The 25,679-nt window shown below is 41.7% G+C and overlaps 1 protein-coding gene across 1 annotated transcript in view; it reads right to left on the bottom strand.

Moving 5' to 3' along the window:
• DHRSX (dehydrogenase/reductase (SDR family) X-linked) overlaps positions 1-25,679 on the bottom strand; it is a 176,376-nt gene that overhangs the window by 132,340 nt on the left and 18,357 nt on the right. Inside the window, exon 2 of the mRNA XM_015406989.1 lies at positions 9,065-9,172. Coding sequence (XP_015262475.1) covers positions 9,065-9,172 — 108 coding nt within the window. The remainder of the gene's footprint in view (positions 1-9,064; positions 9,173-25,679) is intronic.

The raw sequence follows: 25,679 nt of genomic DNA, 5'->3' as shown, positions 1-25,679 counted from the left end.
GCGCCCGTCCCCCATCCGTCCCTTCCGCCGAAAAAGCGCACCAAAAAAGAACCACCTAACTGGGTGGTTAAATCGGAAGGGCCGCGGCAAGTGCGGCCGTGGGATCGGCGGCGCGTCCTTGTGCCGGCGCATCCCCGGCCCCAGGCCAAATTGCGCATGCTCGAGCATGCGCAGTTCGGCAGCCTCCCCCTCCCACTCGTCTCTTCCTCCCCGGCATCTGATCGTGCCGGGGAGCAACGGTGTGCGGCTCACGGGATCCGTGGGATCCCACCCGCAGCGTCTCTATTTTGGTGCGGCTCTAATTAGCCGCACTTTCACCGGTGTTTTCCCTGCCGTGTGGCAGGGGCCTTCGTGAGTTGACCTATCTAAGCCTGTTTACATCCCTCCATAATAGCTATTCTACTCTTGCCACAGGTTTAAACATATGTCTTTGATCCTGATCTTTTTGCAACATTATTTGGTAAGTATGCAAACAGACAAAATGGATGCTCTCGTTTTAAATGTATTGTTTTCTGGCAGAAATTTATAACTTGCTAATGGTTTAATAGTTTGCAACAACAATTGTCTTACCTATTTTTTTCTCAAGCCCAAGGAAAATCTTGTACAGCCACTTCAGATGGGTGGCCTTATAATATTTAATTATGAATATGGAAGTGGTTATTGCCTATGAACTTGTGACATGAATATTAGCCCACCAATGGATATATTAGAGCAGTGCTTCAATTATATCTGCACAGATCAGTGGGTGCCTCTTTTCTTTTACCATTAAAACCAAAAACAAACTCCCACACAGTATACATTGTTGTTGTTTTTTCCTATAGAGATCATCCAGAATTGCACAGTGGAAATATCCAGTTTGATCCTAATCTCTAGAAATAGATGCGGTGTCAACAAACAAACCCTCCAGTGGAACTGCCATATCTGTGGAGCGTTTCTTAAAAGAAGCTATGGGCATGAGATCACGTCCCCTCACTTTCTTAGCCTAAATAATTTTCTACAGCAGGGAATTCAAGTCCAACATGCTATAGTACTGGAAAAAGTCTTGTTGGGGGAAAAAGGGAAATTCTGCAGCAATCCCTGCAAGGTTTTTTAGATTTCAGCCTCCTCCAGCACTCTGTTGAGCATCCAATATATTCATTTCATTTGGGCAACATATTGTACATTAACAATGTTGGTTATTCATTCATAACAGAAAGGCTTCCGTATGGGTACAGCTTTAAAGAAATGATATCGCTGAAAATTCTGAACTGTGCTGTTGGCAATAGTTTACAAAGCCTTCTCATTCTACAAGCAGAGCAATGATGAACCTTTGGCAAATGCAAATCGTAAATTCACCAACAAGCCTACTCTGCCCAATAGGCAAAAATGTACTTGGTCAAGGTCTACTACAGCCACAGGCTACTGCTAGTTCACGGAAATGTCCTTCTAGGAGTAGCAATGCTACCCACTGCTATCCTCTCCCTGCATGAACTGAAGGAGGCAGCTACAGAGAGGTAGTTTGCAGCAAGGGCTGTCAGCCAATGATGAAATAGCCTGTGAGCCAGCCATGGGCTAAAAAGGGGGCCTCTTTGATGCTTTGACTGCACAACTCTACAGCTGTCAACTTGCTGCAAAATTGAGAACTCAGGATTAGGTGTCATAAAGCCAGCAATGAACATGGTTGACAGGACTAAAGTTGCACTTCAGATCTGCAGTTCGCATTGAAGATATCATCAACTTCATCTGGCCATGTCAAGGGATCCCTGCTTCAAAGAGCAGAGCACTCTGCTGTGTCAAGTGACAGTTTTTACTTGAGATGAATTGGCAACTGGGGAAGGGGGATGGCACACTACTACAACGTGACTGGACATTGCCTACTATTGTGTCTGCCCTCGCAAGGCAATTGTTCTCCCAAGGACAATGGCGTACACAATGGACTGTTTCAAGTTAGGCTTTTGTTCACGATATGGTGTGTGTGTGTGTGTGTGTGTGTGTGTGTGTGTAAACTGCCATCTAGTCACAGCCAACTTATGGCAACCCCAGCAATGGGCTTTCAAGGCAAGTGAGAAGCAGGGGGGGGGTTACCATGGCCTTCCTCTGTACAGCCTTCCTTGGTGATCTCGCTTCCAAGTACCGACCCAACTTAGCTTCTGAGATCTGATGAGACTGAGCTATACCATGCAGACTTCCCTTCCCACTATATGGGATAGAGGCTCATTTTTCAAGTAACAAAACTCCAACATTCACTGGGCATGCAGAACTATTTGTACAGATTTTTGGATCACGGTCCAAACAATATTTTGAAGGGACAATAATAAGGTTGGTTGATAGAAAGTGCCTGCCACCTAGCAATGTGGTATAAAGAGCCCTTGCTGACAATCCATAGGAGCAGCATTTCTAGGCACTGCCTACTGCACTGATCCTACACACTCATAACTGAGCAGACTTAATAGAGACAAATGTAACGTATGAAATCTAGTAGAGATAAATGTAAGACTTCGTATCTGGGTAGTAACAATATTATGCACACATACCAGATGGGGGATACTCTTATAGGTAGTACCATGTGTGAATGGGATCTTGGGGGTTTGGTGGACTGCAAATTAGGAGTAGCCAGTGTGATGCAGCAGCAAAGAAGGCAAACTCGATCATATGGTGCATCAACAGAGACATAGTGTCTAGAACATTGAAACGTGTCAGTATTGGTCAGACCCTGTTTGGCGTATTGTGTCCCATTCTGGAGACCTTTTTATGGGAAGGACATAGAAACTTCAGAGCAGGAGTCGAGGAGAGTGACAAGGATGCTTAGGACTTTGGCGACTAAGCCTTGTGCAGAAAGGCTGTAGGATCTGAGAGCCAGTTTGGTGTAGTGGTTAAGTGTGCGGACATCTGGGAGGGAGAACCAGGATTGATTCCCCACTCCTCCACTTGCACCTGCTGGATGACCTAGGGCAAGCCATAGTTCTGATAAGAGCTGTTCTTGAAAAAGAGCAGTTTCTGTCAGAGCTCTCTCAGCCCCACCTACCTCACAGGTTGTCTGTTGTGGGGAGGGGAAGGGAAAGGAGTTTGTAAGCTGCTCTGAGACTCCTTTGGGTAGTGAAGGGCGGGGTATAAATCCAATCTCCTCCTCCTCCTCCTCCTCCTCCTGCATGGAGAAGAAGAGATTGAGGTGGGATATCATTATTCTTTTTAAGTATCTGAAGGGCTGTAATTTAAAGGAGGGTACGGTGCTATTTAAGTTGGCAGTGGAGGATAACACTCATAACAATGGGTTTAAATTATGGCTGGAGAGATACTGGTTGGATATTAGGGAAAACGTTTTAACAGTTCAGTGGTGGAATTAGTTGCCCAAGGATGTTGTGGGTTCTTCCTTGTTGGAGGTGGGTGGTATTTCAGTTGGCAGTGGAGGATAACGCTCATAATAATGGGTTTAAATTATGGCTGGAGAGATACCGGTTGGATATTAGGGAAAACTTTTTAACAGTTCAGTGGTGGAATCAGATGCCCAAGGATGTTGTGGGTTCTTCCTTCTTGGAAGTATGTAAGTAGAAGTCGGATGATTATTTGTCAGGGATGCTTTAGGTCATCCTGCATGGTGCAGGGGGTTGGAAAGGATGGTCTTTAGGCCCCTACCAACTTTTAATTCAATGACAGAGTTCTATGAAAGGCATGGCTCAGTGCAAAATGCTCGCAAATCCAACCCTTGGCAGCAGACACCCTAAAATATTAGTGCTGAACTTCCAACAGAAGACTGTACATCTGTAGCACTCCCCACAATATGAAGTATTGTAAGATTAAGAACAACTTCACTGTGTTTGTTAGTGTTGCCAACTCCTGGTTGGGAAACCCCTGGATATTTTTGGGGTGGGGCCTGCAGTGGGAACTCAGCAAAGTATAATGCCACAGGACCCACCCTCCAAAGCTGCCATTTTCTCCAGGGGAACTGATCTCTGTCATCTGGAGATCAGCTGTAATCCTGGGCGATCTCCACACCCCACCTGGAGGTTGGTAGCCTTCGTGTTTGCTCCAGAGTCTTACCCCCAATGAATGATGCTAATGTGTTCTGAACCAATGAAAAATAGTGATTTATTCATTTAAAATATTTATAAGCCCGCTTTCCCCCCCAAAAAAAGGGAAGAAACATCCAAAAATTTGGGAAAGAATCAGAAAATTAAACACATAATTAAATGGGCAAGCATAACAAATAAATAATACCAAATTTAGAAAGCCTACCCCCCAAGTGTCCTGAAAAACCATAATGCAATCACATGACTTCCAAAGGCCTTTGTAAAGGTTCCAATTTACATTCCTTCCAAAAGTGTATCTATGAGGTTTGCCTTAATTCAGCTGGGAGGTTGTTCCATATTGTTAAAACAATTACCCAAAAAGCTATGATCAGGCAGCAGCAGCAGAATCATTGGTATGTGGGAGGAGTACAGCAACCAATAAATGCTGTTGGGCACAGCACATTTACTGCAATTTTTTATCAGTATAGGTAATAATGAAGTGTGGGTTCTAGGTTGTAATGGGTGTGACAAACAGGAGAACATTCTGCCCTCTTTTCTTCCCCATTTAGCTCAGACCAATCAGATTTAAAATCCTGAATCAGATTTAAAATTTTGGGACCAGCATCTTTCTGGCACTGCCTCTCCTGGTACATCCCCCAATGGATAACAACCTACTAGTGATCCCTGGCCCCAAAAAGCATCTAGTTATCCTCAACCAGAACCAAGGCTTTTTCGACCCTTGCTCCAACCTGGTAGAATGCTCTGTCGCGTGAGATCTGGGCCCTGTGGGATTTGATACAGTTCCACAAGGCCCGCAAGACAGAGATGTTCCGCCAGGCTTACAGCTGAGGGCAGCAACAGCTTCCATTCTAGATTGGCCTCCCCCCCCCCCCCCCCGTTCTGTGTCTATTATTTCCTCATTTGATTAATTGTAGGATATTTACTCTCCCTCCCCCCGATAAGGGGCACTAGGCTTTGCTTCCCTTTTCATGTGCCATCTTATTAGTATATTCAGTATACTTTAAGAATTGTATTAATAGTTTAATTTTATAGATATTGTTTTATGAATGTTGTTGTTATCCGCTCTGAGCCCTGCTGTACAGGGGAGAGTGGGGTATAAATCTAATACATAAAAATAAAGTTGAGGGGGAACCCTTGAGGTGGTTTAACCGAAAAGAAGGAGCTGGAAGGAGGCTCTGAGCCCTGCTGTACAGGGGAGAGTAGGGTATAAATGTAATACATAAAAATTAAGTTGAGGGGGGAACCCTTGAGGTGGTTTAACTGAAAAGAAGGAGCCGGAAGGAGGAGACAGGAGGTATCCTGGAGTGGGCCACTAACACTTCCTGGCACCAAGTGCTTTTAGCAAGTGGATAAGGCTACATGGAGCTTTTGTCCACCAGGGCTTCTGACATGCCATTAGAGATGTGATTGGCTTTGGAGATCAGAGATTCTGTCTGAAATGTCGAAAAGTTGCTATTAAAGTTATACATAAACGGCACTTGCTAACATTTTGAGATTTTCTTTGTCTCTTGTGGCAGCCATTTTGTGACTATGCCCACTACCCTGCCTCAGGATTTCAAAGGGGCTCTGCAGGCTTAAAAAGATTGGGGATCCCTGAGATGGGGACTTTAGAGTATTGTTTAGACAGAGAGGGTCTGAGTGCCATTCCTATATAAAAACAGTAAAGTGTTGATGCTTGTCTGATGATTATTCCAAGTCTGAACTTCTTAAAAAATCTACTTCATAATAAACAAACGTAAAACATGTCCCAACTTTAGTAACTTGTGTCATGTATCATACTAGAGTGGGAAGGAATTAAGTGTCACACTTACAAATTAAATTATCTTAAGTGTGTTTGTTATCCTTGACTCCAGTGTTTTACTCAAACCGTACAACCCATGGCAAGATTCTACAGGAACTAGGGTAAAAGGGTTCTAATCAGTATCTACTCTGTTTTCTTGTTTAAGGATTATGTGGTCCTGTACAATGGAAAAGGAAAAGAAAATAAATCCACTTTGTCTCATACACCCAGAGCTGAAGGTGGAAATTTTAAAAGGAAAAGGATTGTGTGGGTGATGAGACAGTTCACAACCCTCCAGCTCAAGGGACTTGGTTTACAGTGGTTAAATATAAGAAGCCTGGACTCGTGATTCTGAAAACAAGCTTTAAAAGTGGGTACCAGAAACCTGAATTGGGTCTGAAAACTTACAAGCAACCAATGCAATAATTGTAAGATGGGACTAATAAATTCCCTGCACATAGCCCTTAAAATAAACAGGCTACCACATTCTGTACCAGCTATAGTTTCCAAATAGCCTTCAGTAGCCCCACATAAAGCATGTTACAATAACAAACCCTCAATGTTACTGTTATGTGGATCAATGTCTCCAATGTGGCTGGCAGTCTCCAAATAGGGAACAACTTATGATCCAGATGCATTTGGAAAAATGCATTTTTTGCCACCACAAACACCTGTTTCTCCGATAACAGGACCAAGCCTAACAAAACTCTCAGGCTCTTCAAAGTGTCTGTCAAAGAAAACTGAATCCCATCTAAAACAGACAGCCTTCTCCAAACTAGATACCTTGCCAAGCAGTATCACCTCCATCTTGTCAGGATACTATTCCAGTGATCTGGCAAAGGACTTCAGTGGAAAATTCCCAATATTACTATCAGTCTGGTCTGCCCTTTATAATGTAATAGTGATAATTATTTGTAGCAAAGAACCTTGCCTAGAATATTTTACTATAGTCACATGGATAATTTGATGCAGATGAAATGCTAAAATCCCTACTCATTTTACTGTAGTAAGAGATATAAACATAACATTTTATCTCCCAAAAAACAGGTACAACAAGAGAAGTTATATCTGAACATTTAGAAGGCATGTAAACCACTGCAGTGTCTATCAGATGATACAGCCTGTCAAGCTTAATATTACCTGGAAGGAAAATAAGAGAAACTCTGTTTACCCAAGTGACCAAACTAGAAAATGTTGTGACTACTGATAAAGTAACCAAAATAGACATGAAGACAGGCCAGTCACTTCTTCAGTGTGCATATTTGCGCTTTTACAGAACAAGAACGCAGCAATTCAGATGCAAATGAATGACAATTTGACGAGCATTTCAAAATTCTATTATCTGAATTACGACGGGACTCAGCTAAGTTTTTAACTGCAAGTTAAAATAGCAACAGACACTGAATTTATGTTTTTAATCTTCTTCTATATTAAGCAGGGCTTCCAAGAAAGCTAGAAGGCATTGCGCTCTGAAAATGCTCTACTCAAAATTTCCAGTCAAGTCCCTGAGTCCCACAATCATGTCAGCAAAATCTAAGGAGGCACAGTGCTGGTGTGGAAGCTGGCTGAACCAAAAGACTGTTGTTTTCATATAGTGGAGCTCTACCATGCTGCAGAAGCTGCACTTTGGAAGATTCCACATCACTTCTGCTGCTTCCACAGAGTACTCTTGTCATTGCTTTTATGGCCACTGCAAATGCAGAGGGATGCATATTGGCATTAGAACTTCCACACAGAGTTTCCCACAAACTTTCTTCTGGCTGGTACTTTCCATGCCTTCCCATGGCACCACCAAGAGGCCTTTTTGAGAGCTCCTTTTAAAAATTTGTATTCACTATAGCAATTATAATTTTTTAAAAACATAGCACTGCCATGGTTTGGTAGAAAGTGCCGTCAAGTCACAGCTGACTTATGGCGACCTCGTAGGGTTTTCAAGTCAAGAGACATTCTGAGGTGGTTTGCCATTGCCTGTGTCATCATCCTGGTACTCCTTGGGAGGTCTCCTATCTAATGCTAGCCTGGTCCAACCATGCTTAGCTTCCAAGTTCTGACAAGGTCGGGCTAGCCTGGGCTATTCAGATCAGGACCCATGGCGCAGTGGGGAAAACCGCAACTGTGAGTAGCTGACAACAAGGAAAACACCAGTGCTTTATAGAGCAAGATAATGCACATCTTTAATCCAGATGGCTTTAGAGCATGCTTGGTTTTCAAAAGAGCACAATGAGAAAGAGAAAGTGACAATTAGAACACAACATAGTGCGGAAGCTCAAAAAAAAACACCCTGTAGTTTGAAAGCAAACGGGAGAAAAGTCTTAATGTCATAAGAGCCCTAGATAAGACATCAATGCACCAGTAATATAACAGGACAGCTCTGAGGAACCACTTGGGAAACTTCCCAGGAAGCCATGAAAGGAAGCTCAGTTCCAACCAGAGAACCACAGAAGAACTCTGGTGATTCAAGACTGGGTCTCTCAGATCCTTATCCAACACTCTAACAGCTATACCACAATGGAATTCTGTTATGAAGGGCAGAGAACAAAACACTGTTTGGAATTCAGACCAAAACAATACAATTTGCTTTGTTGTGGAAGCACTTAATTTTTCAGATGCAGGAGAGGGGAGAGGAAGACTTATGAGAGTTTGAGAATTCTCCTGGCTGCTTGTTAGTATCATGACACACTGTGATTTGTCTCTACACATGAATTTTGCCATTGCATCAGCTGGTCATGTTGCCTCCTCCAATGTAATATACTTTGCTAACAATGGCAACAAATTCCATCACCGTTTAGAAATAATCAAGGCATTCAAGCTGTGCTATTTTAAATAAGAGAGCTCAACCCTTTACACCTGTCAACGATTCAGCCACCAAAAAGCACAGCAACTTCCTCCTTGCACAAGCAGCTATTGCAAGGGCTTCACATCAGGAAAATCAAGTATTAAGAGAATGTCTCCTATATGTAGCTGTCTGTTTCATAATTGTGCATACAGGATTTGTGCATGTGCACATGGAAACAGTATTTTGTTCTTCACGCTACAGCTTTCTGCCTCCTATTTGTTGACCAGGATTTTAATGTGCTGTTGATGGTGCTAGATTTTAATTTTATTTCTATAAAGTAGTCTGTAGTAAATCCACCTCTTGATCTAATCTGTTTGAAAGGAAGGTTGTGAGATTAAAACATCTCTGAGTTCCTCTGAGGAAGGCTAGTAAACATTTAACTAATACTGAAATTAAACAAAGTAAAAACCACACAAATGTGCATCAATGAAATAACAGTACCTATTATAACGTGCATGCCGAGTCTCACCAGATACTTCACAGTATGGTAACCAATTCCTTTAGCGCCTCCAGTCACTATGGCAACATTCCCATTTTGCTGAGGATAAACTATGTGAAAAGAAGAGGGAAAAGGAAGTTAGGTTAAGATCTATTTTACCGCTCCCAACTCTGGAGACAAGCAGTAAAGCCTGATAGGAGATCAGGACAATAGGACCCACCATTACTTATCAATAGCAAGGATCACCAGGAGTCACCTAACGCTTATGTGGTAACTATGTTTGGAATAGCTACCCAAGTATTAGTCCATCCATCCAGCTTGTGAGACACATTGTTACTCCCGTGTGTGTAACCACTACCCAGCTACATGTATAAATATAAACCAGACATGAAGCATAAAAGCTGGAGGATGGTTTGAATGTGCAAGAACCAAGCTCAAAATTGCTCTAAGCCATGAAGTTAACCAAGTGGGTCAGCCTTCCTCACAAGATTGTTGTGATAATAAAACAACTATACGTACTCTAATAGTGGACTCTCAGGCTTTTTATTATTGTTATCCATGCAATGGTCACCTCGAGATTAGACTACTGCAATGCTCTCTACATGGGGCTGCCCTTATCCCAAATTTGGAACCTGCAGCTGGTGTAGGATGTGGCGGCCAGGCTGTTGCTGGGTTTCTCTTTGCGAGAGCACATCCAGCCTGCACTGAAAGCTCAACACTGGCTGCCTATAGCATACCAAAGTCACTTTAAAGTGTTGGTGCTTACCTATAAAGCCCTTTATGGTCAGGAGCCAGCATACCTGAGGGACTGCCTTTCCCCATATGTTCCCCAGAGAGTTCTGCATTCAGGGACACAGAATGTCCTGGCTCTCCCGGGCCCTAAAGATACCAAGCTGGCTATGACCAGGGCTAGGGGCTTTTCTGTGGCAGCTTCATGCTGGTGGAATGAGCTCCCCGAGGATATCAGGGCCCTGTGGAATTTATTACAGTTCCACAGAGCCTGCAAGACAGAGCTCTTCCACCAGGCATTCAATTGAGGAGCCGCACTCAACATCAGAACTTTGCCCTGGAATCTATTAAAGGCTATTGTACGATGCCGTTTTCTATATATTATGAGCTGGACAGTAACCCTATAAGCCAATGTAGACTGGACACCTGATATGGACAACATCTAAAAACTATGTTCATCACCACGTATGCAATATTTATGTAATATTTATATAGCACCTTGTAAATGTTTTATGGTTTTAATCTATTTTAAAACTTGTTCAAATTTTATTGTAAGCTGCCCTGAGCCTGCCTTGGTGGGGAGGGCGGGGCATAAATCAAATAAATAAATAAATTTGTTCCAGTATTGCCTTTAGCTTATACTATTGAGGAGGCAGTCTAATTTAAGCTTTGTTGTGCTCTTCTTGATGATATTATTGAGGTTCTGGAAGAAAAAGCAGGATAAAGTGACCAAACTGGTAACTAAGAATGTTTTATGTTCCTGGAGCATTGATACTGATAACAATCAGTGACTGGATATCATGGCTGAGGTATTCACTGGAACCCAAGCCATGGAGATGATCATGCACTCACCAAAGAACCCATCCACCCAGCCCCATCCACATGAAGCTCAGTAAAATTGAATGTAAAAATCAATTATTCATACCTTAAAATCCATTCCTATCCAGCAAACAGTAGTCATGACCAAGTCCCACAGAAACCAGTGAAAGAAGTTAATTATGACTAATGATTCTTATTCCTTTCAGCTGAATTTAGTTCCCAGTAAGGGCTGCTAGACTGAGGCTATCATAGTGTGCAATTATGAATGTATAAGAATCGCTGCTTTGTATGGTAATCAAATTTTGTAATTTCACTTTCTATTATGACTACACCAAAGGGAGTAATTTGAATGAACAAACTGATTTGAGGATAATTAAATTGTTAAATTATTGGAACTGTATCTGCTGCAGCATTATATATAACTTGGGTTTATCCAAAGGCTACATGAAAACCTCTACCTGGTTCAGACATCACATGGTGTTATCTGATCCTGTGTGGTCTCAGGCAGTCCACCTACTGCAGTGGCTCTCCAAAATCGTGCTCATGGACACCATGGCTATTTCCTCAATTTCATTAGAGTAGGAAGTGCTTCAGAAGACCACAGACCACATCATTGTGTCTGAGATAGCATTACTCTGGAAACAATGACCTCTGTTATAGGAGAATGCCAACACTTGGCTTGGAACCTCCTAACATTCTGCTGAACCTTCCAGTGTTTTGAAAACAGATCGAGCCCACACATAACCCATGCTGTGAATAGTCACCCCCTCCCCCATGACAGCTATTTTCTTGTAGCACTCACTACCTGTTCTTAACGCTCTAGGTAGGGCCCACAGGTTCAACAGGTTTGACACAGGGGACCCTAGACTTACTGGCTTGTGGAGCAACTAGTTAATGTACTTGAAGCCTTTTTATGGACTAGACTTCACTGATCATGAAAGGAAGCATCCAGTTTCACTTATTTATTTATTTATTTAAGATATTTCTGTGCTATCTCTTCATAAATTTAATAAATAAATAAATAAAATAAAATTGTATAATATGTTTTAAATGCTACTAAATTGTACTTGATGTTTTTATTATTGCAAGATTTCTTGCTATGTAAGCCACCCTGAGCCCTACGGGGGAGGGCGGGATATAAATTTAATAAATACATAAATAAAATAAAATAAATATAGTCCTGCTTGAGGCAACTGACAATTAAAAAACATAATATTTTTTTAAAGCCATTGAAAACCCTGGGCTGATTTTATAACCCAAAGCATCAAGCTTATCAAATCAATTTATTATGTAAAACTGATGGCCAAGAAGGAAAAAGCCCAGCTCACTTATTTAATTCTCAATGAAAGTCAAAATGTATTTCAGGTTTTGTAATATTTTATAAAATATATATATATGTTATACACAAAAACACAAAGCACAAGTTGGGGGTGGGGGAACACATGTTTTATTGGCAATACTACTTGCTTTAACATTCTGGATTGCAACTCATGGGGGGGGAATTGATCTCATTGAACAAGCAGGTGCATACAGCATAAAGCAATACAGCCTTTGAAGGCAAGGATGAAACAAGGCAGGGGAAAACAGCTGGGAGGCATCTTTGTGCTGTCAACTAGAGCAGCCCGTGCTACCCTGAAACAATGGATAAAATGGCTGCGTTGGAGGACAACACAAAAGATCAGAGGCACAAAGAGGTGGCACAGGCTGCTGGCAGTAATGACATATGGGGGGGAGAGAACAACAACAAGTAAACGAACAGCACAGATCCTCCTCAAACAGCTTCCTGCACACAGTTAAAGGAGCCTCTAAAGGTGCGTGGTGTAGTGGTTAAGAGCAGAGGACTCGAATCTGGAGAACTGGGTTTGATTCCCCACTCCTCCACATGACGCCTACTGGGTGACCTTGCGCCAGTCCCAGTTCCCTCAGAACTCTCTCAGCCTCACCTACCTCACAAGGGAGAGGAAGGAAAGGGGATTGTAAGCTGCTTTGAGACTCCTTTGGGTAGAGAAAAGAAGGGTGTAAAATCCAACTCTTCTTATTCTTCTTTCAACTTTTCTATTGCTCCCTCACACTGCTCAAATTTCAGAGTTCATCTGCCAGCGCTTCTTCCAGCCTGAGCCTGCATGCTCAGTATTTAAACATAAGCTTTACCTCTACATCCAGGCTCTCATTCTTAAAATCCCAACCCTACCAAACTGTTCTGAAGAACCGGAAAGCCCTGGAATGGAACAAAAAGACTTCAGTGTCAACCTTCCATGCAGTCTCCTTGTTATCCCATCATATGAACAACACCATCCAGACCACAGCATGCCATAAGCAGAGAGCAAAAGCACCAATACACACTGCTGCTTTTCACTATGAGTCTTCCAAAATCTTTCCCAATTAAGAATATTTAAGGAAACACTTCAGGCACTCTTTGAAACAAGCAAGGAAATCACCGAGGTTTTGTTGAACTGTGAATTGTGTACATTTTAGATCAGGGCTTAACAAATCCCAGGTGTCAGGGTGCCTAAAACTTTCATTATTGGTGCCTGGAATTTTTAGAGTGATTTTATCACAGCTTCTCTCAGTGCTTCTTAGCTGAAGTGCAAAGGGCTAAATCCAACCAGTGTCTTCACTGATGAAAAAGGGAGTACTTAATCCCCTTGGGATCACTGAACCTGCATGGACAAAAGCCATGTGAACTGGGGGCTGTGACAAGTAGGAGGATTGGCCAGGACTGAGTGAAAAAGCTGTCTGGATCCAATCCAAAACAGCTATCATTCTGCATCAGTGTTTTGTTGTATGACATAAAAAGAAATGCTCATGAAGTTCTTAACATGGCTTGTTTGTATGTAAACTAAACTTTACATCGTTCAATGGTGATGGATGAATTCATTTCTTAACCATCTCCATTCTATACTGGCTCCAATATTCAATTAAATGCAGCTTGGTAAAGAGATAGTAGAACTACAAGAAGTTAGGCCCTACAACCTGGCATTTTGCTTTGGTGAACACAACCAGGATTATATTTACCTATATTTATGTTAATTTATCTACTGTAGCATTTTTGTTCTAAGTATAATAAAATTATGAGAGTGTTAAGAGGACAGGATTAGGTTTTGTGGTAGCAGTAATTAGAAAATATGATTATTACACAACAAATTCTGAAGACTGAAAAATGTCCAGTTCAGGCCTGTTTTAGTCCATCTTTACATTCCAATGACCATGCCTTTTAGTAAACCCCAGAAAAAAACCCAGTTCCCATTACTTGAATAATTCATTCTTCTTTAACTATAACATATAGAGAGGGTTCCTCAGTCCCCTCTCAATAACATTCATAATTGTAGGGTTAGTTTCACACCAGAGAAATATTTATTTTCCTATTTCTATATTAAAATTGTACCCCTCATACTTAGCTCAGAAGCTCGTGCAGAAGTTTATATCAAATTAAGAACATAAGAACACAAAAGAAGCCAATGTTGGATCAGGCCAATGGCCCATCCAGTCCAACATTCTGTCACAGTGTGGCCAAAAATACCAGGTGCCATCAGGAGGTCCACCAGTGGGGCCAGGACACTAGAAGTCCTCCCACTATTGCCCCCCCAGTACCAAGAATACAGAGCATCATTTGCCCTAGAGTTCCTATCTAAACCTTGTGGCTAATAGCCACTGATGGACCTCTGCTCCATATGTTTATCTAATTCCCTCTTGAAGTTGTCCATGCTTGTAGCCGCCACCATCTCCTGTGGCAGTGAAGAAGTACTTCCTTTTATCTGTTCTAACCCAACGGCTCAGCAATTTCATTGAGCCACGAGTTCTTGTATTGTGAGAAAGGGAGAAAAGTACTTCTTTCTCCACCTGCTCTATCCCATGCATAATCTTATAAACCTCCATCATGTCACCCCTCAGCCATCATTTCTCCAAGCTAAAGAGCCCCAAGCGCTTTAACCTTTCTTCATAGGGAAAGTGTTCCAGCCCTTTTATCATTCTAGTTGTCCTTTTCTGCACTTTTTCCAATGCTGTGATATTCTTTTTGAGGTGTGCTGACCAGAGCTGTACACAGTATTCCAAATGAGGTCGCATCATCGATTTATACAGGGGCATTATGATCGTGGCTTATTTGTTTTCCCTTCCTAATAATCCCCAGCATAGCATTGGCCTTTTTTATTGCAGTTGCACACTGTCTCAACATTTTCAGTGAACTATCTACGACTCCAAGTTAAAAAGCATCAGACCGAGTACTCATCCCTGCAGTACTCATCCCTGCATCCCTGCAGTACCCCACTGCTTACCACTCTCCACTGAGAAAATTGAGACTCTCTCTGTTTCCTATTAATTAGCCAGTTTTGATCAACAAAAGGACTTGTCCTTTTATCCCGCGATTATTGAGCTTACTTAGGAGCCTTTGATGAGGAACTTTATCAAAAGCTTTCTGGAAGTCACTCCCTCAAAGAACACTAACATGTTAGTGAGACAAGATCTTCCCTTACAGAACCCATGCTGAATCTGCCTCAATAGTTTTTGTTCATCTATGTGCCTACTAATTCTTTCCTTAATAACAGTTTCCACCAACTTACCCAGTATCGACCTCAGACTGACTGGCCTAATTTCCCAGATCTCCTCTGGAACCCTTTTTAACGATGGGAGTGACATTAGCTACCTTCCAGTCCTCAGGAATGGAGGCAGATTTTAAAGAAAGATTACATATTTTTGTCAGGAGATCCACAAGTTCACAATTTAGTTCTTTCAGAACTCTCGGATGTATGCCATCTGGGCCTGGTGATTTATCAGTTTTTAAGTTGTCTATCAGTCGTAGGACCTCCTCTCTCGTCACCTCAATCTGATTTGTCTTTCAACACCCCTCCCGAAATCAACGGATCTGGAGTGGGCAAGCACTTCTCATCTTCCACAGTGAAGACAGAGGCAAAAAATGCATTTAGCTTCTCAGCCATTTCCCTATCATCCTTCAGTACTCCTTTTACCTCTTGGTCATCCAAGGGCCCCACTGCCTCCCTGGCTGGTTTCTTGTTTCTAATGTATTTGAAGAAAGTTTTATTGTTGGTCTTTATGTTTTTTGCGATATGCTCCTCATTTTCCCTTTTTGCCTGCTTGATCAATAAGAGGAAAACTAAACCACATTCGATTCCAGGCCTCAAATGTATAATGTAACCCACTCTTAGTAGAAACTATCACTGAAGAGGTGTATCCTATGCACATTGTACTGGCAGAAATGAATCCCTTTCTTCTTCTTTTTCACCCAAAAGCTCTCTGTAACCTATAAAAGGGTACTATAGGGAGCAGGAGAACCCTTGCAGACAAAAAGTGTCAGTTGAGGGGGTCTGCAGCAAGAAGAACTGGGTAAAATTACACTTTGGCTGCAGTCACACATTCTAAATAATCCACTTTCAATCCACTTTCAGTACACTTTCCAACTGGATTTTATTGTGTGAACCAGCAAAATCCAGTTGGAAAGTGCACTGAAAGTGAATTGAAAGTGGATTATTTACTGTGTGTGACCACAGCCTTTGTCATGCTTCCATCAGTGTAACATCAGTAAAATATTCTTCAGTGAATCTGGCTGAGTTACTTGTTATTACTGGTTCTTGTAACAAATGACAAGTATCAGAAAGGACCATAAATCAATCATTACGGATGATGACCAAGGCAGCCCACCATAATTTGTTTCAACTGGATAAGTATTAGTAAGCTGGGGCAACTATACTATTATGTGTCTGTAACAACTTGCGGCTACAAGACTGGTCTGTTGCCTGTTCAGGATTTGCGGTATGACAGTAGACGAGAGACTGGAGAAAGGAGAGGAAGCATTGTAAACATACAAATGCATGCAGCAGTGTGTGACTTTATCCAGCTGGCTGGATCTAAGAATCTTGTTTTAGCTTCTTCACAACAATCAGGGAAAAAACACAGTTCCAAATTTTCCTCCCAGAGACATCCAGAACAGCCAGAGGCCCCCAGCCAGGTGTGCTCAAGCAGATGCCTTCAGGTGGAGTGGATGTACTCCCACTTCCTAGGGACAAAAAAAGAAGCAGGCACTTCTAGCTGACAACCAATGATTAGAATTGCCTTGCTGGATCAGACCTTCTAGACCCATAATTCACCTCCATCAGTTTCATTATATGCCTGGATGCTTGCAAGCAGGACATGCTGGAAATAGCCATCCCCTACTGTTCGTCCCCAGCCTCTGATAAAAGGTTCCATTTTTAGCTATCACAGTTAATAGCTGCTGAAAGCCCGGTTCCTTGTGAATGACCATACCTATCTGAAACAGCAGGCCTCTTCCATTAATTCCTATGCAGGTATTTTCATGCAGTCCCACAGCAATTGTCACACTAAGCCTCTATCACACCAATTAAGAAAAATGAAGTGCAGACAACTAACACATGCCCTATTTGCATATGGCAAAATCTCAAGTGCCCTTGCCTATGCTCCCACAAGAAGATTGGACCCTGCTTCCATGCTTTACGGGGCGGGGATGGACAAAATAGTGTTTAACAAACATTTCCACTATTTGGTAGACAAGTTGTTTTTATCAACAATTTCTGTACTTGTTCCATGAGAACCTAGAATGAAGTGGTCAAACAGACTGAACCACTTCAGATAACTGATAGGAGGATTGCATTTAGGAATACTATGCATTATTTCAAAGCTCCCTGCAAGCAGAAAACTAGTACAACAGGCTTCCAATATGTTGTGTTCTGTCTGCAGGGAACAACTGGTGAGGAGAGTGTTTAAAAGGCATGGTATGATCCATTCTACCGGAATTCCCGCCATATCCCTGCTGCACTTGCAGATCAGCTTCAGTTTGTAATTGAAAAGTTTTCAAAAGCTTTGAGTTTGCATGTGAAGGGACCCTATAAGCATAACTTATTTTCTGCCAGATTTCACAAGGTCTGAGCTTTTGAAGCACATGAAGCACTAGCAATAAAGAAAAGGCCTTTGAACACATCCAAAGGGCTATGCCATCAACGCTCACAGCCACCCACACATGTTGAATTATCCAGCGGGGCTTCCAGATAGACTTGAGGCACTTTTTGAAAATAGAACACATCACATAATTTTGGATGGCTGCTGATAAAGTGATTGGAAATTGCTGGGTGCCTTGAACCTTGAAGGTAAGGCAATCATTTCACTTCCGAATTGGACAATCACTATAAGTGGTTCTCTAATTATTTTCAATACTCAAAGAAGTTAAAAAATAATTCAAGAGACAGTTCATCAGAAGCTACCATTTGCTAAAAGGCAAAAGAGATGTATGAGATATCACATTCAGCAAAGATGCCGAGGAAAAGGGATAAGCCAACATATCGTGATTTTTAAAAAAATGATCCCATCTTGGTACCTAAGTTCAACCATCCTATGGAAAAGTGAAACAAATATCATATGCATAATTAAACAGATGTCATATTGCCTTACATCAGAGGTCCCCACCCTTATTAAACCTGCAGCAACCTTTTGTATTCTGACACAAGGTAGTGGGCATAAATACAAAATGGCTGCCATAAGAGGCAGGACCAACCACAAAATGTCAGAGAGTGAGGTCATACATAACTCACTCTTCAACATTGCAGGCAGAAGTTCTTTTTTACAAGATGCCTTTCAGAACACACAGCTGTTTAAAAGTATTTTGTGCATACGCACAGCTTATCTTCAGTCACACAGAGAAGATTCTCGTGTTGTGGCAGCAGCTGCTGCTAAAGCAACTTTTTAAATAAATATATATGTACAGCCAATCTGATCTTCAATAGCCAATTAGCCCCACCCACCCACTTTCTAAAAACAGGAAAGTTTCACAGAGCATCACTGTACCCACAGGCACTACACTCGGGATTCCTGCCATACCTCACTCTATCTCAGCTTCTGAACTTGGGCCCGCAGTCTAGATTTTTTTTTAAAAAAATCATTCTGCACAATTGGACCAATCCCAGAATAAGGAGACTGTTTCTACAAATGTTTCTGGGGGGAACCCTGGATTTGTAGGCAGATCTCAAAAACAGTAAACTAGTAAGGGGAAGGATGTTAACACTGAAGTAAAAACTTGCGTTCAACTTCTGTACTGCAGCATTAGTGTACAAAAACTGTTGGCACTCTGGAGAGGACTTGCAGACATGGTTTTCTAAACCCGCTAAACCCATATAGGCTGTCTGTTACGAAGAGAAGCAGTTTTAAAATGCCAACGCTGTAACTGTATAAGTCCCATAAAGAATGCATTGGTTAATGAGAATCAGCTAAATTAATAAAAAACAGTTCTATTGTATACCATAGCTGTCATTTAAACCAAAACAACTTAAAATGTAAAATAAAATTATCATAACGTTTATTGTATATGAAATAATTTGGCCCTTTTCATAGTCATTATTTATCTTTTCAATTGGGTTGTACCAAACCTCTGAATTCGATGCAGCATTTGGCAAATACTTCAAACAACAAAAGCATTCTTATAATTTTATCTGTATGCTATTAGGCCCTGTATTCCCCATCTGTGGATATCTAAATCCACAAATTGTGGCCACATGGATACTAAACAGATTTCTTCAAACTTGGGAAACTCCCCAAGCTTGCAGAAAAATCTGAAATTTAAAAAAATAAAGCAGGGTTTAAATCCCCCCGAAATAAAATTGTGTTGACTGTGCATGTGCAGAACACACAGTTAGGGAGCCACTCCAGCTCCACATCAATGCCAACAACCACTGTGGGCCTGGGCACGGAGGAAGAGGAGGACGCTGGCAACTAGCAGCAGTAAAACTTCTTAAATTTAAGTTTTAAGAATTCCAAGAATTATTCTCATCAGATATTTAAAACAAAACTAAAATCTCTTTCTATGCCCAACTTTTTTGTAGCAAATTCAAACCTATTTGATCTAATCCACAACCGATAAGATCTAATGACCCATAAATAAACTCATTCACAAAACAGTTTCCTACCCCCTGAAATGCTGCTTCTAAAACAATAAGACGACTTCCAGGAACACAGTGGGAGTGAAGCACAGGAACTGGAGCAGGGGTGGCCAAACTGTGGCCCGGGAGCCACATGCGGCTCTTTCACACATATTTTGCAGCTCCCGTCAGGGCAGCTGGGAAAGCGAAGGGGAGCTATGCTTTCCCTCCCTCCCATCTATCATCTTGCTTTGTTTCTCTCTCTCCCTCTTTCTTTCCACCTCTTTCCTTCTTTCTTTTCACCTCTCTCTTTCTCTCTCTCTTAGACAAATAAATATCATCAGCAAACAAATAAATATCATCTGACAAATAAATATTATCAATATCTGTTTTTACCCCTTTTGTTTTTATTTTTGGCAGTCTCATTTAATGTTAATAAAAAGCAAATGTGCATATTTTAAAAATAAAAATGTGTGTAATATTTGTTTATATCTTGCGGCTCTCAAACATCTGATGTTTATTCTACGTGGCTCTTACACCGAGCAAGGTTGGCCACCCCTGGACTGACCCCTAAGACAGCTTTTTCACAAGGCTGTATGGGGAAGTGGAAAGGATGACATGTATTCCTAAACCAATTCCAATGTTTGTGAACAGACTTCCAAGAAAATCAGCAATGAAGTCTAGCATGTGGTAAAGCCCATAGACAATCAAATTGTCAGCTCCACCTTGGCTAGAATCTGACACCTAGAAGGGACACAAAGACTTGGAGGCACAGCAGGCTAGATTGCATCTTCCTGGAAATTTCAGGAAAGTATCCTTGACCCCAATGGGGGTGGGAAAACAGAAAGGACACAATCCCTTAGCATGGAGAGAGAAGGGTCCATTTTGGTAGGCCCATTCGGGCTGAATACATCTGGAGGAAGGATCTCTCATGCTTGAGTCCCATCTTGACTGACACCATTGCCATGTAGAGCAGGAAGTGGCTGCTTGCCTGGACAAAGACTCCAAGGTAATGGGAAGCTTTTAGTACCCTATAACATCTAAGTTAAAGAGCATGACTTAGAATACAATCAGCTAGGGCATGCTCAGAGTGAGCAACATGGGAAATGAAGCTGGGAATACTTGCCCTCTCAGAAGTTAACTCTAAAACAACCAGTTGGTGGCGGCATTCCGGGGAAAGGGAGAGAGAACCACATTGAGGGTCAAGTGAGTGGCACATTGCCAGGCAGAGATTCAGGATGGTTGTTTGATGCCTTGAAGTCTTGGAGGGCCAGAGTGGTGTTTGTATGTCAGTGGGGCTGTTCCACCACACAAACCACCAAGCATCTCAGTTGTGCTACTGTTCATTTATTTATCTAGATGACAGAGAGACTAACTTCAAGAGCCCTTCATCTTATTTGTGGTCATTCTTCCATACAATTTGAATATACAAACATTATATAACTGAATATATAAACAAAACCACCCAAAGGATGATAATAGACCATATAATAGGCCCTAATTCACTAGTGCTTCAAGTTTCAAAGCGGTTTTTCAGCTCATTTTTATAACTATTCCATGGAAGACTAAAATTGTAATTCAATTTTATCTGAATCAAACAGTCACAAACCTGCCATGTCCTTGACAAGTATTATTTCCTGTAACACCTTATCACAGATTGCTCAAGTATGTATTGCTCTTCAGTGCTGAACAATAAATTTCACCTGAACAGCTTTAAGAGGGAAAACCACCCTGAGAGAATAAAATAATAAACAGATTCCAGAGTGGTTTGCTCTTTACAATTTCCAGTCCCAGAACTACTCTCTGTTAGGATGGCTGTTTTGTACAACACGGGAACATTTCCCTAGTCCCTAGCTTTAGATTTGAGTGTGACAAACCAAATTATTCTTTACTGCTCCACTGGGGTTTTTTTGTTTTGTTTTTTACTAAAGACTGATTTCGCCTCATTAAATGGCATAACAGATTTCATGCAGACGCTTACAAACTCACAGAACTAGTTTCACAACTCCTTGGACTCTGCCGATACACAAAACATATAAGCACACAGTCACATTTTGATATGGGAACGCACAGCAGAGGCCATCACTGGCTGAAATATAGGCCCAACTGGACCACTCGTGCCTCCAGGTCTCATTACGTGAATTGGCCTTTTGATGGGGGGGGGGATCAGCAGAAGACTCCTGAATTGTAGCTGTACTCCATTCCACGGAACAGCAATACACTTAGATCCAGGACAGTTTACAGTCACAGAGCAGGAGAGAGTACTTTCAAGTTCATTCCTGTTTCCCCATATAAAAGCAAACCAATATATATATATATGAAAATGCAGTCTGCTGACACCAGGGAGCAGAACAATTCTGCATCTAACTTGGGAAAAGGTTGTACAAGTAGATCACTCTGTTTGTCATTACAAGTGAAATAATGGAGGGGTAGGATCAAATTCATACATTGCAGCAAGTCAGATCTGTTCCCCTTTAGAAAATAGTGATCATTTTTGCACGGAACACTTGCTCTGTATTTTCTCTGCTGCCACCCCACTCCCTGAAGTGCTTTCAAATGTTGTTTCCAGACTAGCAGCTTTCCTCTTCTTTTTTCTCTGTTGTTTCTAAGCTGTCAGGCTGGGCTTTCCTTTGCACATCGGATCCAGTGAAGGGTTGCATTACTGGTACATTAGAACTTTTGTCACCTCAGAGGCAGAAATGTGCCCTCTCTTTTTGTACATGCTCCCAGGGCAAGAGTTTTACCTTGTTACAAGTGAGGTTGCATTTTTAAGCACCACAGCCCCTCCTTTCAAACAAAAGAAGCAAACCTGTGCAGGTTTACTGGGACCCCGACTGAAGGAGTGGGGGAGGCTTCTTTTTCACTCACAACCTCCCCATCCTGACTCACTTTCCAAGCTCCTAATCACTGGATATGAGAAAGCCCCTCCCACCATGTCCTTAGGTTGAAAATCAATATTCCTGTAGCCAGGATCCTGTCTTACCCTTTCCAGCCACTCCAGAGGTCCCTGGTCCCTCAGATAATCAGGAACTGTGTTTGTGCGTGGGTGAAAGAGACAACTGTGGAGCACAGTCTTCCTACCCCTCATGCTTTGCAATTAATCTCCCTTTGTCTGACCAGCTGGTTATCTGCTAGAGCAGAATGTCCGTATCTCAGGAGACTTTTTTGTGGGGGAATTAATGGTGGATGCTGCCATGGGAAATGGCAACTGCACAGAGGTGAAAAGGAGCTGTGAGGAAGCGAGGTAAGAGAATGATCTTCACCGTGTTCTCTGAGTTTGTAAGATGCTGCAATGGAATGTTAGTATAATGAACAAAATCTTAGCAGTCAGCAGTGCTGCATGTATAGGAAGGCTTTAAAACAAAAACATCAAAGGGGCTAAGAAAGGAAAAATGGCAACAACTTAAAAATGGGGGGGGGGACGGGGCTAGAAAGCAGACTGTATTGCTGGCTGTTTTCAGGACCTTTAAATATGCATCAAAATGTATACACTCCCCAAGAGTGATGGATTAAAAAACTGGTACAATGCAGTCTCTGAGAAGTTGGGGTGAAATCAGCATAGCACCAACTAGTAAATGACAACTGTCTGTAGGGTCTCAGAAAAACCAACGTAGTAAAGAGGCCAAGCAGCAGCAAAAACTCCATGCAGAAATGACTGGTATCAAACATTGCTTCTGTGCATGGCCTTTAATTCTTCATGGTAGCTTCCTACAACAGATGTACCTGTGTTTCAGTGTACTGAAGTATGAACAGAGAATCAGTCAACTTATTACTGGGAATAAAGCTTAAGAGAGAAGAATTATGAACACAATGTTGTTGATTTATTAAATAATCCAAGCTTAAAACATTAAATAATATAATACACAACAGAAAAGACCAACAACAGCTTTTAGATCTTTAAGACATGTCCGGTCAACCATCTATATTTTTTTAATACCAAAAATTAAAAGGGTCAGGAATACCTTGCAATGGCACCAAGAAGAATGTATCTAGGGAAAAGATGAGGTTTTGTCATGGGCAATTTCCATTCAAAAGAAGAGAAAGATGACAGGCTGTGGGGAAGGAAGTATTCTGAGAGCCAAAACTAAGGAGAATAAGAGTTATGTTACCTTAATCCAGTAAGAAAGGAGATTCAAAACGTATGTACCTACTCACAGGCAGTTGCAATTCTCTTAAAAGCTTGACGAAAATTAAGAAAGGGTACACAACAGCAGCGCTTGGTGTTCTGCCAAGTACAGCTCCCATGAGAGTTTTAACCCCCATATGAGTGATCTTTCTTTATATTCACATCTTTCCTTATAGTCACATAAACTTTAAAGTAAACTATCCTTTAAGGTTCTCTTGTGCGCATGCAAAAAACAAAAACAAAAAAACCTCTTCAACCCAGAGGCATAACAAGATGACATTAATTTAAAATTGATTATCCCACTGCATTTGGTTGACATGTCTGGAAACATACTTCCATGCTTTCATTCATTTTATTCCTACTTCCAACCCACCAGCACTATGACTCTTCACACTGTGAATTCACAGTTAGATTACCTTCATATCCCTTCTCTCCCAATAAATACCAGATTGAAAACAGAACTGAATGGGGTGAAATGTTAGTACAGTCGTACAGTCTGGTCAGGAGAGCAGGCTTAAAGATACAGAAAAGAAAACTTTGGACAAGTTTGGTGGAGGGGATGGGATAGAGCTGAACAGCTGAGGAGAAAATGCTAAAGAACAGGCAGACAGCACAAACAGGCACTGGAAGTACAATCATCTGCAGAAAGTTTACAGCTTTGGAAATACAACTCAGAATGGGACAACAGCTCAGTGTGAGAGTACATATTTAGTGTGCAGAATGTCCCTCATTCAGTCATTAGCACGATCACTTAAATTATCTCCAGCCAAGGTGGAGCAAAACCTTAGACCAGTGGTTCTCAAGCTTTCTGAAGTGGGATCAATTTCAAAACTTGCTGCACTTTCAAGACCTACTTGCAAAGTAACTCCACACTTTCTCCCTCCTCAGCATAAAGAAACAGCATTGTCAAATCAGATAACACTGAACAAGTTTTTATTTCATTTTTCATGTTTAGTATTGAGTGTGTGTGTGTGTGTTACTGAGCAACAGGTTGCATTTCATGGCCATTAGTTTGCATAAGCAAACCAAATTTGCCACTGAATCTCCCCTGAGCCTTCCTCCATTCTTAGCTCCCCATGTCTCCTCTGTCTACCTGGCCTCACAATGAGGGGGGGAGAGGGGGGGGAGAGAGAGAGAATATCATGTTCTACTTTTTGGTCCTGACTCTGAGAACCACTACCTTCGCCCAAGGCCTTGGAGAGCTGTGTCAGTATGGAATATAAGGGCTCAAGGGTCAGTTAAGGCACCTTCCTATGTTAAGGAGAAACTTAATGTCTTCTGCAAAGGAAATTAACAGAGTGAAAGGCGACATCTGCTGTTCAGCTGCAGATCTGAGGAATTTTCTAGCTGGGCCAGAAAGGATATGGAAATGAGGGAGTCAATCATTTTATAATATTACAGTCATTGTATAATACCAAATGAGAAGGGAGCACTCCCTGGAGAAGACCCTGATGCTGGGAAAGATTGAAGGTCAAAGAAGACGGGGACGGCAAAGGATGAGATGGTTAGACAGTGTCATCGATGCAACGAACATGAAATTGAGCCAGCTTCAGAGGACGGCGGAAGACAGGAGGGCCTGGCGGGAGATGATCCATGGGGTCGCGAAGAGTCGGACTCGACTGTGCGACTGAACAACAACAAAAAAGGAACATTTAAGAAACAAAAGCTGGTTATCTAGTTGCAATGGATTGCAACAACAGAAGCCTTTGTCTTATAAACTTTCAGCTTGAGATCAAATTTATTTGATATTCGGGAAGCTGCATCCATATTCAAACCAGACTAATACCACTATTTCATCACATACTTTCTAAGAATCTTTAGCAGCTTATTACTGAACCACTGGGGGGGGGGGGACATAAGTACAGGTCAAACACAATTACAAACATGTTCCTTTATAAGATTTATCCAGCTATAACTAAAACCTCTATGCTACAATATTCAGCAGGCTTATCCAATGAGTTCTAATGATCTGCGTTCTATATGGTTCTTACACAAGGAAATTTACATTGTGTCAGCAATCACATGAATGGCAGTAGCCACCTTTGTATAGGCTTCATTAGGAGCAAA

Source organism: Gekko japonicus, unplaced genomic scaffold, assembly GCF_001447785.1.
Source record: "Gekko japonicus isolate JY-2015 unplaced genomic scaffold, Gekko_japonicus_V1.1 scaffold1761, whole genome shotgun sequence".
Classification (NCBI taxonomy): Eukaryota; Metazoa; Chordata; class Lepidosauria; order Squamata; family Gekkonidae; genus Gekko; species Gekko japonicus.
This window is presented reverse-complemented; position numbering and strand designations above follow the sequence as displayed.